The sequence below is a fragment of the Capsicum annuum genome, chromosome 2 (genome assembly GCF_002878395.1).
Source record: "Capsicum annuum cultivar UCD-10X-F1 chromosome 2, UCD10Xv1.1, whole genome shotgun sequence".
Lineage (NCBI taxonomy): Eukaryota > Viridiplantae > Streptophyta > Magnoliopsida > Solanales > Solanaceae > Capsicum > Capsicum annuum.
Genome location: NC_061112.1, coordinates 71,760,435 through 71,773,828, shown reverse-complemented (window position 1 = coordinate 71,773,828; position 13,394 = coordinate 71,760,435). Strand labels below are relative to the sequence as shown.

General features: G+C 35.0%; 2 protein-coding genes across 2 annotated transcripts; both read left to right on the top strand.

The window, feature by feature from the left end:
• The first annotated feature begins 4,750 nt into the window (after nt 1-4,750).
• Nucleotides 4,751-5,263, top strand: LOC124895881 (G-type lectin S-receptor-like serine/threonine-protein kinase At4g27290). The gene has a single exon (XM_047406344.1). The coding sequence runs from the start codon at nt 4,751-4,753 to the stop codon at nt 5,261-5,263; it is 513 nt and encodes a 170-aa protein (XP_047262300.1).
• Nucleotides 5,264-5,458: 195 nt separating this feature from the next.
• Nucleotides 5,459-7,371, top strand: LOC107857687 (G-type lectin S-receptor-like serine/threonine-protein kinase SD1-1). Its single transcript, XM_047406343.1, has 6 exons — nt 5,459-5,587; nt 5,668-5,825; nt 6,118-6,328; nt 6,477-6,714; nt 6,827-6,977; nt 7,063-7,371. Exons 2-6 carry the CDS (start codon nt 5,676-5,678, stop codon nt 7,369-7,371), a joined length of 1,059 nt encoding a protein of 352 aa, XP_047262299.1. The 5' UTR covers nt 5,459-5,587; nt 5,668-5,675.
• The last annotated feature ends 6,023 nt before the right edge of the window (nt 7,372-13,394 follow it).

Below are 13,394 nucleotides of genomic sequence, written 5' to 3'. Positions count from 1 at the left end.
TAAAATATGTTTTGTTCCATCTCTTTCTAAGATCATCAAATATATTGCCCTTAATGTATGGCGATCAATACAGTGTTAGATTAATTATTTAAATATTACATCAAATGAAAATATTGAACTATATGACAAATAATATTGACCTATACATAATTTATGAAATGACACATATATTTATGAAAAAGTAATAAATAAGTGACCACTAAATTTTACAGTTAAATTTAAGAAAATTAAAAGAAATTCTAAATTTTATAAAATGACAAAATTAGATTATGAAATCTAATTGACATATATGTTATTGTAAAAAAATATATGTAAAATACAATTTTATACAATTATAATACAAAAACAAAAAAATCACCAAATTTTTTTTTTTCATTATATTGACCTTACAATTTTTTCTTGATTTTTCTTCTCATTCTTTTTATCAACAACTTTGTCAACAGTCACATTACACTTAGGATCTTGTAACTCGATTAAGTCCATGATTTTTAAATTTTGATGTTTTTATTTGTGAGACGAAATTTCGTCTTTGAAATTGAAGTCGAATATTTGCTCAAAGAAAATATTTTTTTTCTTATAAAACCTCTTACCTTGTGGAATAATTGCTTTTTTTGATACTATTTCTCTTTGTATGCTCATGTGCGGCTACTTCAAAGATGATATATTTTTTAAAAAATTAATTTTATCCTGGCAAAATTTTACTTTGATCATTTAAAACTGAACTACTTTGAACGATCTTTTTCTTATTCTTCGAAACTGGATATGGGGTAAAACACCCCAAATCAAAGAAAGTTCTTGAAAGTATAATCAAGCTATTTTCTTCTAATAATTTAGAGTTCTTCCTAGTTGAAGTAGAATCTAATTTACACCTTGCAATTTTGATTCAAACAAAAATAAATCAAAAATACAATCCTTACATGAGTCGAAATTGTAACCCCCAATAAAATTTTCGTTGGAGAAAAAATAAGATAATACATAAACCTAGAGAGTTCTATAAAAGAGAAGAAAAAAATTATTTAAGGAAGAGCGAGTATATAAATGGTGAAGAAAATATTTTATCAATAAATTAAAGACGAAAAACGTGTAAATCTTGAAAATATAAAAAAATTAATATTTTACTAAAAAGTCAATAAACGTGTATCATTGAATTTTTTTTTTAAATCAAATTTTACTCCGTAGTTCAATAACAACTAATGTAACTTTACTAAGAAAGGTAAAAAAAACACATAAATAGAGATAATTATTAAAATCAGAATTATTTCTTCCATAATTATTAAAAGAGTTAATGAGGAGAGAAAAAATCTAAAAGCTAAAAGATAAGAGATAATTTGACTAATAAATATGTATTAAATGATTTTTTTTTAAAAAATTGCCACACCTTGCAATTAAATTCTTAATTCAATAATTATATAAATGTGTCGTTATAACTTGCAATAAACAATGTAATAATTATATACAAAATAATTTTCATAAAAAAAATCTTATTGATAGAAAAAGAATATTGCCTAATTTAAAATCTTGTTAGAAAAATTCAATGAAATAAAACCTTAATTAAGGATAAAAATTACATCATTAGGATATTCAATGAAATCACTTTTAAGTTTTTTAAATCCTTCAACAATTTTTTTATAGACATAAAAACAATTGCATTGTACGAATATCAAGTTTTTTCATGTATTTCGTGACTCACAGGCAACCTGACAAACAATTGCATCCACCACATCATTATTAGCCATAACCAATTTTTTTAGATAATTAATAGTGATGCTAGAGTTCCCCATCATTCTACAATAGCAAAAACAAACCTACGTATACAATATAATTATTATTTTTTGGGTATAAAATTTGTATTAATAACAAGAACTTCAAATACAAGTTCAAACAACTTATGAATTATCAAAATGAAGTTCAAATTATTTTTTGGACAAAAAATAAATCATTAAAAAAGAGATGAGGAAATGAACGAATCAAGTCCACCAAATTTACAGCGTGTCCTTAAGGAATTTATTCTCTTCAAGCACCCGAAATTAATGAAATATGTCTTCTCAGGATAAAATGATTCACTTAAGCAAATAGTGGTATCTCAAATTTGCTGAGCTACAAACTCACTTAACCATTGAGTGTTTAGAAAGACGAAGATGTTTTTCACTTCAAATTTTCATACCTTTAACTGACGAAAAAATCATGAATTTATAGCCAAAACGATGGTGCTTTCAGAAACGAAGCAGTGGTTCATTAAAAATCGCATAATTTCGATCGTTTGGTGGTGCAGGCCGCACTTCCTTTTACAAATAATGCCCCGAAGGGTCGCATCCCTTTGAGGTGCATTATGACATGCGTCCTGAATTTTGTTCAAAAAGATGACACTTAATCGACAAATTTAAAGTCGAATCACGCAACAACAATAAAGTGAGACTTCTGTTGTTCTTGCCTCACTATCAATATGAAGGCATGCTTCTACATTTAAACACGAAGAAGTTTCTTTCTCCCACCAATGTGGGAACATTTCTTTTCTTAAAGTGAAAGTTTAATTTACTTTACTTTCCCTCTAATTTCTATTCACTTTCATCACTTAGAGCCCGTTTGGATAAGATTAAAAAAATAGTTTATTAGCTTAAGTTAAATTAAGCAGATAAGTGTTTGGATAGAAGTGCTGAAACTAGAAAAAAAGTTGTTGATGCGTTTGGTAAACAAGTGATATTAAACAATTTTTTGTTGTTAAAATGGCTTAAATGTCTTTAAAGTTGTTAACACTATAAATAAGGTGAATTATTTATAATTTTTAATTTTAAGATAAAATTTTTGAACAAATCGCCGATTAATAATGGATTCGATGAAAACAAAGAAGAAAGATGAAGAGGAAATTAGAGGGAAGAGATGAAGTGAAGCGGCAAAGAGAAATAGAAAAAAAATTATATATTTAAGGGTTACAAGTTTAGGATATTGTTGGAATTGGAGGAAAATATAAGGGATAAAAAAGTAAATATTTTGGTCAAACCTAAAAGAAGTTTAATTTAAAAAACAAAAAGCTGGGGTACCCAACTTCTCACTTTTTTATTCTTTTAGGGCTCATTTGTTTGCACTTAATGAAGGTGTGAATCTGAATGGTTCAGCCTTCAGTTCATTAAGTGCATATTTTTTTTTTATAACTGCCTCTTAATGTGTCTGAAATCCTCTGAATTATGAAAAAGAGTCTGGATAGTATTTAGACTCTTTTCAAAATATGATATATTCCCTCAAAACTCTCCCACTTTGTTATTTTCCTCTCTATATATGTGTAAAATGAATTAAAATAACTTAATTTATTATCAAATGAATTATAATGCAATAGATTATAATACTAGTAATTCACGTATTGAATTATTTATTTTCCTCTCTCATTTGACAATTATTTATTTTCCTCTCACTTTGTTATTAAAAATATTGAACTATTCTAGTAATTATAACTTACACCTCAAAACTATCTCACTATTTTAGTAATTCATTTTATAATTACATCTTATCACAATAATTTTTAATCGATATATCTTTTTTTAAATAATTTAGATAGTCCAATAATTATATTTAACATAATTTATTTATTTATATTTTTAAATATTTTAATTATCACTCAAATAATGTTTGTTGTTTAAGTTAATACTTTATCTAAATATTTTTTTCATATAATATTTTATTACTTTTTAAATTTGAATTGTATATTTATTACACATAAATAAATTACATATATTCAGATGTTAAAAAAACAAACAGTCTTAATCATTCAGTATTTAGATCTAGAAACAACATCTTAATCATTCAGACATCCATTCAGATTCAGACGTCTTAATCTTAAAAAAAAACAAATGCACCCTTAATCAGTTTTTAATTTTTTTAAGCATTTTTTAGTTTTACCAACACCTTAAAAAGTTAAAAAAGTGATTAAAAGCTGATTTAATCAGATTTTAATCCTATCTAAACGAGCTCTTAGAATTCAATAATATTTAGCTTCTAAATTATTTGCAACAATATTATAGTGATCGAGATAGGAGTAAATGATTAAAGGACGGTGGTCATACGACATAATTATGTGAAGTGGCGACATGAAAAATGGTGAAGATGAAGTGAAAATGAAGGTGTGAGAGAATCATACAAATGGTGGTTTTGTGTGGAACTTGTGTGTTTTATGTGGAGTTACATTGGTCTTCGAATGATGTTTTTTGAGAGTGGAGAGCATCAACTGTTACATTGGTGATGGATTTAGAACTAAGTCGAATGTTGGCTGAAAAAAAATTAAACTTGCATGATTTAGTAAAGTTCAAGTGCAAATTCGGATCATTTCACGTAGTTCAATAGGATATTTGACTTTTTTTTCGTCAGAATAAAAAAGGCACATAAATTGAAAAGCAGCAGGAGGATAAATTTGAACCTTTTGTAGTTCTAGAAAAAGTTTGACCATTTTAAATTTCTTTATTGACAAGCTGCTAATTAATTCTCCCTTGTTCAAATCACAATTTTATTTAACACATTTATTAAGAAAATAATGATTGATATATTGATTTTACAATATTATTCATATTTAATTGAAATTCAATACTTTTTTTCATTTATTTTTACTTCTCATTTATTTTCTAATTAAATTGGAGTTAAGATTGAGATCGATCTTAAGACTGGTTTCCGTCGATCCCTTTGGTCATGGAAGAGCAGAAATGACCCTGCTAAGGGTACGTTTAGTTTCATATTTGATTCTCATGGATTCCCCCAGCCATTTCTCATGAACGGTTCCATCGAACGCTTCAGGGGTGGAGCATGGAATGGTCAAAGCTTTGCTAATTCACCATCTCTGCTACCAAGTCCTGCTTATAACTATATATTTGCATCCGATTCAGAGAAAATATATTTCACGTATGAACTCAAAGACAGCTCTGCCATTGGAAGGGTAGTGATGCAACTAAATGGATTTCTAGAGCTTTCTACATGGAACAATCAAACTCAGAATTGGGATAACTTTGGTAGCGCACCAGCAGACAACTGTGACATTTATGGCCAGTGTCACACATATGGTTTGTGCAACAGCGGTAACTCTCCAATCTGCAGATGTTTGGATAAATTTGAACCCAAAGATCCAACAGAATGGGCCAGGGGAAATTGGTCAGGTGGCTGTGCTAGAAAGACAACATTGAATTGCCAAAAGGAAGTTAAATTCTTGAAGTATGCAGGCATCAAGTTGCCAGACACTCGATTTTCCTGGTACGGTCGAGGAGTAGCTCTTAAATTCATAAAATGAACAAGTTGATGTTGCCGTGTTGTTATATGGTTTTGGGCAATGCTCACCTCAGGAATAATCTTTTGGGGTTAGTTAAGTAAGGCCCAAAGTTCATCTATTAACAAATTGTAAAGAAAAAAAGATTTCCTATCTATCACACTAAGATGAATTTTTATTAATCATCAGGAAACTCCAGTAAAGATAAATTAAAGAAATTGAGAATCAGCTTGCCATTGGCAGCATTAAGTCTTCTCTCAGCGCTATGTTTGATTTTGTACATAAGGCAAAAGAAGAAGAAGACGAATAAGAAAGTGGAGGATCAGAATCAACAACATTTTAGCGAAGGTAACCTGATGTTTTGCTGCTTTGAAATTGAAATCTTAGAAATTCTCTCTTAACAACCAATTAGGTCATTATTTTGACAGGAAGAGGAATGAGAAGCTCTGAAATGTTCTACATTAATGAGAGGAAAAATGACGATCTAGATTTACCATTGTTTGATTTTGCAACTATCTTGGACGCTACCAATAACTTTTCACTGAGCAACAAACTTGGAGAGGGTGGTTTTGGACCTGTTTACAAGGTAACCTTGTCAACTGCAACTCTTTCTTTTTCTTAAAACAAACTGCTTAGCATTTTCAAGATATTATCTATGCTGGAACGTTGACAAACTTTTGGAACCTTTAAAAGAAAACAAGTTCCGGTAAGAAAGAAAATCTATCCCCATTCTCCAACTTTACCTAAACAGCAATGTCATGAACAGTTAATTCCAATTCAAACAAGGTACCTAAAAAGGTGCCAAGGTCTGGTTTATTCACTATTTTTCAGTAAAAATCTAGAAAAGCTCTTTAACCTAATTGCTTGAGGATATCTAGGGTATGCTGAAAGATGGGCACGAAATTGCAGTAAAGAGACTTTCAAGATACTCAGCACAAGGAACTGATGAGTTCAAGAATGAGGTTATCTTCATTGCTAAACTCCAGCATTGGAATCTTGTGAAGCTTCTTGGTTGCTGTATTCAAGTAGAAGAAAAGATGCTGGTTTATGAGTACATGCCGAATAATAGCTTGGATTGGTTCCTTTTTGGTTGGTTCTCACTTCTCCGAACTCTTTAACACATTTGCTCTTCACGAATCATCTGTCGAAATAGTTCAATCATCACATGAATTTGGTTATCTGTTCTTTGATTTGAATTATCTTAAAGGATTCTATTATAAGCTCTAGATTTTTGCAGATACAAATAGGAGGTCACTGCTTGATTGGCCTAAGTTCTTCCATATTATTAATGGAATTGCTCGAGGACTTCACTATCTTCATCAAGATTCAAGATTGCGGATAATCCACAGAGATCTTAAACCTAGCAATGTTTTGCTAGACATTGATATGAACCCGAAGATATCTGACTTAGGCATGGCCAGAAGTTTTGGAGGAAATGAGACTGGAGCCATGACGACAAGAGTGGTTGGAACATAGTAAAGATCTTTAAACCATAGAGCTACTTCAACTCCACTAGAAAGATACTAACTTTGTTCGTGATTTGGGAAAAAAAGCTACTTACTTACTTTGTTTGACATTATCTTACAGTGGCTACATGTTTCCGGAATATGCAGAAGAAGGGAAATTCTCAGTGAAATCAGATGTATTTAGCTTTGGAGTTCTAGTACTGGAGATTTTAAGCGGGAAGCGAAATAGAGGGTTCTTTCATCCAGACCATCACCATAATCTTCTAGGACATGTAGGAACTCATCTAATCTTATATATATGGCAAAATCATGTTAGCAAACATTCTAGTATCTAATTTCATGATATCAACTGTTCAGGTTTGGATCCACTTCAAAGAAGGCAGGGTTTTGGAAGTAATAAATACACATCTAAAGGAGTTATGCAACCTATCTGAAGTACAAAGATCAGTCCATGTAGGTCTATTGTGTGTGCAGCAGTGTCCAGAAGATAGGCCTAGCATGTCGTCAGTTGTGCTGATGTTATCTAGTGATATTCCATTGCCCTCACCTAAAGAGCCAGGGTTTTTTACTAGCAGAAGCCAATTCGGTGAAGTTAATAGCTCATCTAGCAAGCTTGGCGAACATTCTGGAAATGAATTAAGCATCACATTGTTGGATGCTAGATAGGAGATATATTTTTCATAACTGTTTGTTTCTCGAGACTTTATTTACTTTATATTCTTTATTCACACAGCTCAACTGCTTCCAGTTGTTCAGCCAAACGACTTTAGCTGTAACTGTACAGAAGAGGATTTGTCAAATGTACTAAGTGTTTTTTCATTCTATTCTTCATATTCTACGTTTCCCACAGATCGACCTGCCTGATTATGACATCGGTGCATCGATCAACTTAGTTTTAAGAGAATTTGTCAAAATTGTACAAACTGCATGGGGTAGCTAAGTAGTACAATTGATAGAATTAAAGGACTTACACCGTGAAGAGGCTCCAAAAGGTGGTCAAGATAGTCTTGCAACTTTCTGAATCCAACGAAGTTTCAAAAATAATTTTTTAACATCCTCCATAGTCTTTTTTTTGGGTGAAGAGGGAATCCATTAAATAAAAAGCCACTGTTTGAACTTTACATGCGTCGCTTAATCAGGCACAAAAACATAAGGGGATTCTGATGAAATCCCATTACTAGGTACAAGACGGGAGAAGGTTTTCCCCGAGAAGTCTTCCCAAAAAACTATCCCTGCGCGAGGTGGGGGAGTTGCATAGACATGGAGTCTATCAAAGAGGTCCTAGATGGAGACCTGCTTCGCCAAGAGATCAGCTACTCTATTCCTCTCTCTGTACGTGTGGTAGATTGGAGGATTCCCCAAGTTCCTTAGTAGAGATCTGCATTCAAAGATAAGTGAGTCATATAGCTGATTACCATTTTGTAACATGTTAATAACTTCTTTGGAGTCAACATTGATATCAAGAGGCTTGAGATTCAAGTGGTGTGGATGAAACTTTTGTTGAATCCCACCACCCAGTCCCCTTTATCATCTCTTATGACTCCACCAATACTACCTCTTCCTAGGTTACCCAAGCAAGACCCATCCGTGTTAAGCCTGAAGTAATTTGGAGGGGGGGGGGGGGGGGGGGGGAGACCAGTTGAGAGAAATGATACCTATCAGCCAGGCTGTGAGGGGAGCCTATGTGTTGTTATTCCACTGCCTCTGCATAAGGTATGCTGAAGCTTGGGGAGGAGGGGTTTTATTGGAATAGGTTGGCATTCCTAATCTTCCAAAGGTGCCACAGGCTAAAAGGAAGGAGGATGGCCCAAGAGGTATTGGAATCAAATTCCTCTCCTTTCAGGCATCTCCAAGTAGAAGTCCAGTTGTTGGTGCTAAACCAAGAGGGTTGAATGTTCAGAGATCCTTTATATCTCTGTATGAGGGTTTTCCAGAACAACTTTGCATTATCACAAGCAAAGAAGATATGGTGTTGGTCTTTAGGTTGGTTACTGCAGATATGGCAGTAAGTTTGCAAGTTCAGACCCCTCGAGGAAAGGGTTACCTTAGAGGGAAGGCTGTTATGGTACAAAAGCCACATAAAAGTTTTGATCTTGTTGGGGTTTTGCATCTTCCAGATCCAGTTGAAGGAATTGTTGGATTTGTAATGTCCCATTACCAAGTTAGAAATGTAGTGATAAACACTTTTACAGGAGAAGGTGCCATCTCCTTTGAGTCTCCAGAGGGGAGTGTCCTTAGAAAGGTGGCTGCTGTGGTGAAAGGTATTCTGCATATTGAGGATAATTTAGGAGGGATTTTAAAAGGTAAGGAAGTGAAGTCCCAATCACCCTCTCTCCAGATATCCTTAACTAAGATGGGGTTATTAGGGTTAGTAGTTGGACCCTCCACCAAGGTGGAAAGAGGGGGCATTCCAAGTATCCATCTATCCTCCCAGGCTTTCACCTTAGATCCATCTTTGTTGGCCCAGAAGAGAGTATCTCTGTATAGACTCCAGGAGTTAGTAACATTGTTCTAGGTCCTGGAGCTATTACTGGAAAAAACCCCATTAGACCCATATTTAGATAAGAGGATGCTGGCCCAAAGAGAGTTTGGTTTTAGGCTACACAACAAGGCTTTATTCTTAATGGCAGCCCTTTGTATGCCAAGCCCACCATACTTCCTAGGGAGGGTGAGGGTGTTCCAACCTAGGAGGTGCATCTTCCTCTTGGCTTCAGTAGTGCCCCAAATAAAGTTCCTCTGGGTCCTATCTATCAGCTTGAGAATGCTACTAGGGAGCTGAATTTACTGCATGATATGGTCGGGGATAGAGGCCAAGGAGAACTTGGCTAGAGTGACCCTACCAGACATGTTGAAGAGCTTAGTCTTCCAATCAACCAGCTTGCTAGAGAGATTATCAAAAATGAAAAGGAAGTTCCCTTTTGCCGACTTCTTGTGAAATATGGGGAATCCCAGATATTTACCAACGTGGTTTGAGTGGGGAAATCCTAGAATAGAGGAAAGGTTGTTCTGATCCTTTTGCCTGCAGTTAGCAGAGAAGATTACTTTAGATTTGTCAACGTTAACTCTTTGGCCCGAGTAAGAGCTGAAATAAAGGAGGATTCTGTTAATGGTGTTGCAATTCTTGGAATCAGCCTTAGAAAAAAGTGTGAGATCATCCGCAAAGAAAAGATGGGACATTAAAGGCCCCTTTTTGGAGATAGAGATACGGGTCCAGAGGAGGATGTCCACCTCATAGTTAATTCTTTTTGACAGAAGTTCCATACAAAAAATGAAGAGGTAAGGGGACATAGGGTCTCCTTACCTAATGCCTCTGAAGGGAGTGAAGGGGGTGGTCTTTCCCCCATTGACCAAGATACAAATGGAGGAGGTAGATATGCAGGAGAGAATGAGGTTTGAAAACTTCTTCGGGAAGTTGAAGAATGAAAGAGCTTGTCTAATGAAAGACCACTCAATTCTGTCAAAAGCCTTTTCTAGGTCAATTTTGAGGATCATGCTAGTCTGTTTACCTTTCATATTTGAGAAGTGTCTAACATATTCCTGGACAATAATGGCATTATCAGAAGCCCTCCTTTTAGCCATGAAGCTAGCTTGGTTGGGGCTGATGATTTTTTCCAGATGGGGCTTGATCCTAGAGGTGATGATTTTGTACTCTGTGTTACACAGTCCAATAGGTCTGAAGTTTTTAAGGGTAGTAGTATTTTTGCACTTGGGGATAAGGCAAATATAGGTTGAGTTGACCTTAGGGTCCATGGAGCTTGAATTGAAGGTGTCCTAGCAAAATTTCACAAGAGGGGGTCCAAGTATGTCCCAAAACTTTTGGTACATGAAGGGATGTAACCCATCTGGACCAGGGGCCTTGTTAGGTTTGAAGGAAAAGACAACTCTTTTGACCTCCTCTATGGAGGGGATGGCATCAAGGAGATCATGGTCTAGGTGGCTGATGGAGCCCAAAGAGGAAGAGTTGAGTTGAGTAGCTTTGTGCCCTAGGGTATACTCAGTAGTATAGAATTTGAATAGAAGGTGGAGACAGTTCTAGCAATGTCACCAGGGTGATAGTGCCAGTTACCACTTTTATCCATGAGGGAATTGATCCTATTTCTCCTTCTTCTATTGAGAGTGGTAGTGTGAAAGAATCTGGTATTAGAATCCCCTTCAAGAAGCCAAGAGATTCTAGACTTAAGTTTCCAGAATTTTGTTTCAAGGTTGAGGATATAGTTGAAGTCCTTCAGGAGAGTTTGCTCTAGCCCTTAAAGGAAGGAGCTAGTGGGGTAGCTAGGGGATTTTTGGATCCCTGCTAACCTAGCAAGCAACTTCTTTTTTTTTTTGCTGAAGATATTTCCAAAGATGAGCTTGTTCCAGTCTTTGGCCTTCACCTTAAAATTCAGGGTATCCAGAGTAATACAGGAGCAATCTAGGAAGGAGTCCCTGACAAGGTTAGGGAACTCTTGGTGAGTGATCCACATAGACTCCACTCTAAAGGGTTTCAATTGGTTATTAAGGGGAGAGCCAAAGTTTAGGAGAAGAGGGGTATGGTTAGAGTGGGTTTTAGGAAGGTGGGTGAACGTTGCCTCTGGGTAGAGGTGAATCCAAAGGTCATTTGCTAGGCATCTATCAAGTTTCTCAATGATGAGACCCTGTTTATTCCTAAACCTCATGTTAGACCACATATACTTGCTACCCTTGAAACCGAGGTTTATAATCCTACAAGTGTTAATGCAGCTCTTGAAGAGATTGGACCTGTTCAGGTCAATCCTGGCTCCTCCGAATTTTTCAAAGGCTCTAAGCATCTCATTAAAATCCCCTCCCACCAGTCAACTATTCCTCTCAGGAAAGATATGGTTGTTAGAGAAGGAGTTGAGCTGGTCCCATAGTTCTGCCCTAGTATGGAAGTCAGTACTAGCATAGATGATAGTGAGAAACCAAGAGGGGGGGGGGGGGGGGGGAACTGACCTGAACTTTAGCATGGATAGCTTGACTAGAGATGGAAATAGAGGTTATGGAGACCATATCCTCTCTCCACATAATGACCAGACCACCAGAGCTACCCATGGCTTCTGATTGGATGTGGTTTTGAAAACTAAGTTGTTCATAAAGATCTCGATGATCAGATATTTTGGTTTCTAGGAGGGCAAGAATGCATGGTTTGTGGATGTTGACCATAACTTTGCAATGTTTCCTAAACTCAACATTTTTTGCTCCCCTTGCATTCCAAATAATGTAGTTATTTATGTTTGAGAGGAGTGGATGTGGGGGCTTCATTGCACTCACCTTGCCCTTCCCCTTTTGGTTGGAGGTGGAATTCAAGGCACCGGCCTTCCTTTTCTTGCTTAGTGGAGTTAGTAGGGCTGTGGGATGCTCCTCTGGCATTGCTTTTGTTGTCCTTAACCTTAAACCTAGACCTGCTAGCCTTAAGGGAATCGGAATGATCACAATTTCCTGAACTGGCTCTAAGAACTTTAGCTATAGAGTCTCTTCCATGGTAAGGGTCTCTGTTCTTGGAATTCTGAGTTGTAATAGGAAGTCCTCCATATCCTTGTTGCTTGCCTTCAAGGCCTTCAGGATATTCACCCTCTGTACCCTCTCCAGGGTGAGATATGGGGATGACGTGATTGGAGCTGGAGCGTGGGCTGGGGTTACAATTGGGGAGAGGTCCTCCAAGGTATGAGTAAAAGTTGGTCCCAGTAGCATTAGAGCTGGGTCCGATGGAGGGAAGAAAGGGAGACACTAACCGAGATGGTTAATGGTGCATGTCATTGCCTCTGTGGTCAGCTCCTCCATGGCTGGAGTGTTGATAATATGGAACAGAGTGGCCATCCAGACGTTGGTCCCATATGAAAGGAGTCCCTGGTTGAGGCTCGCCATGGTCAGTTGAGCCAGATTTTGGGGGTTTTAAATGAGGAAGGTGATAGATCCTCCATAATCATTTGGACCGATATGTACTACCTACAACCTCACGGAAGAAATTAAGTCACAAACTTTTCTTTTCTTTTCTATTATATAGAAGAGTGGTTTCGACCACCTCTCATGCAATTACCGAAAATCCCTACTCCCACTTAATTACATACAATGCTCCAATATATAATAATTCCATTGTTCCATCATAATGGTTTAAATATTTAATATATTCTATTAATTTATATTAACTAACTATAACTACATATTGGAAGCAAGATTTTTTTATTTATTTAATTGGCTATCATGTTTACAACTAATTTGTTACCACGAATCACAATAATTAATAACTTGAAATATTTAAAAGACATATAGAAATTTTATTGACTAATTCCACATAAATTGAGATAAAAGAAAAAGTACTGCAAATCATAATAATTAACAACTTAAAATATTTAAAAGATATATAAACATCTTAGTTGATTCTCAAAATTGTATCGAAGCTACACAAATTGGGACATAAGGAGTAAATATATTATTTGATAATTACGTAAAAATTATTATAAATCACAATAATTAACAAGTTAAAATACTTTTTTAAAAATAGATAAAAGTTCTATTCAACTCTCAAAATTTTATCGGTGCAGCATAAATCATGACAAAATAAAAATTATCTTAATTAATTGCAACTAAATATTTAAAGTAAATCAATTTTATTATTTTAATTGACTTTTATATAGAAAATTAATTAATTAATTTTAGTAAATTTAAATTTTAAAATTATTGGTTTCTTATAT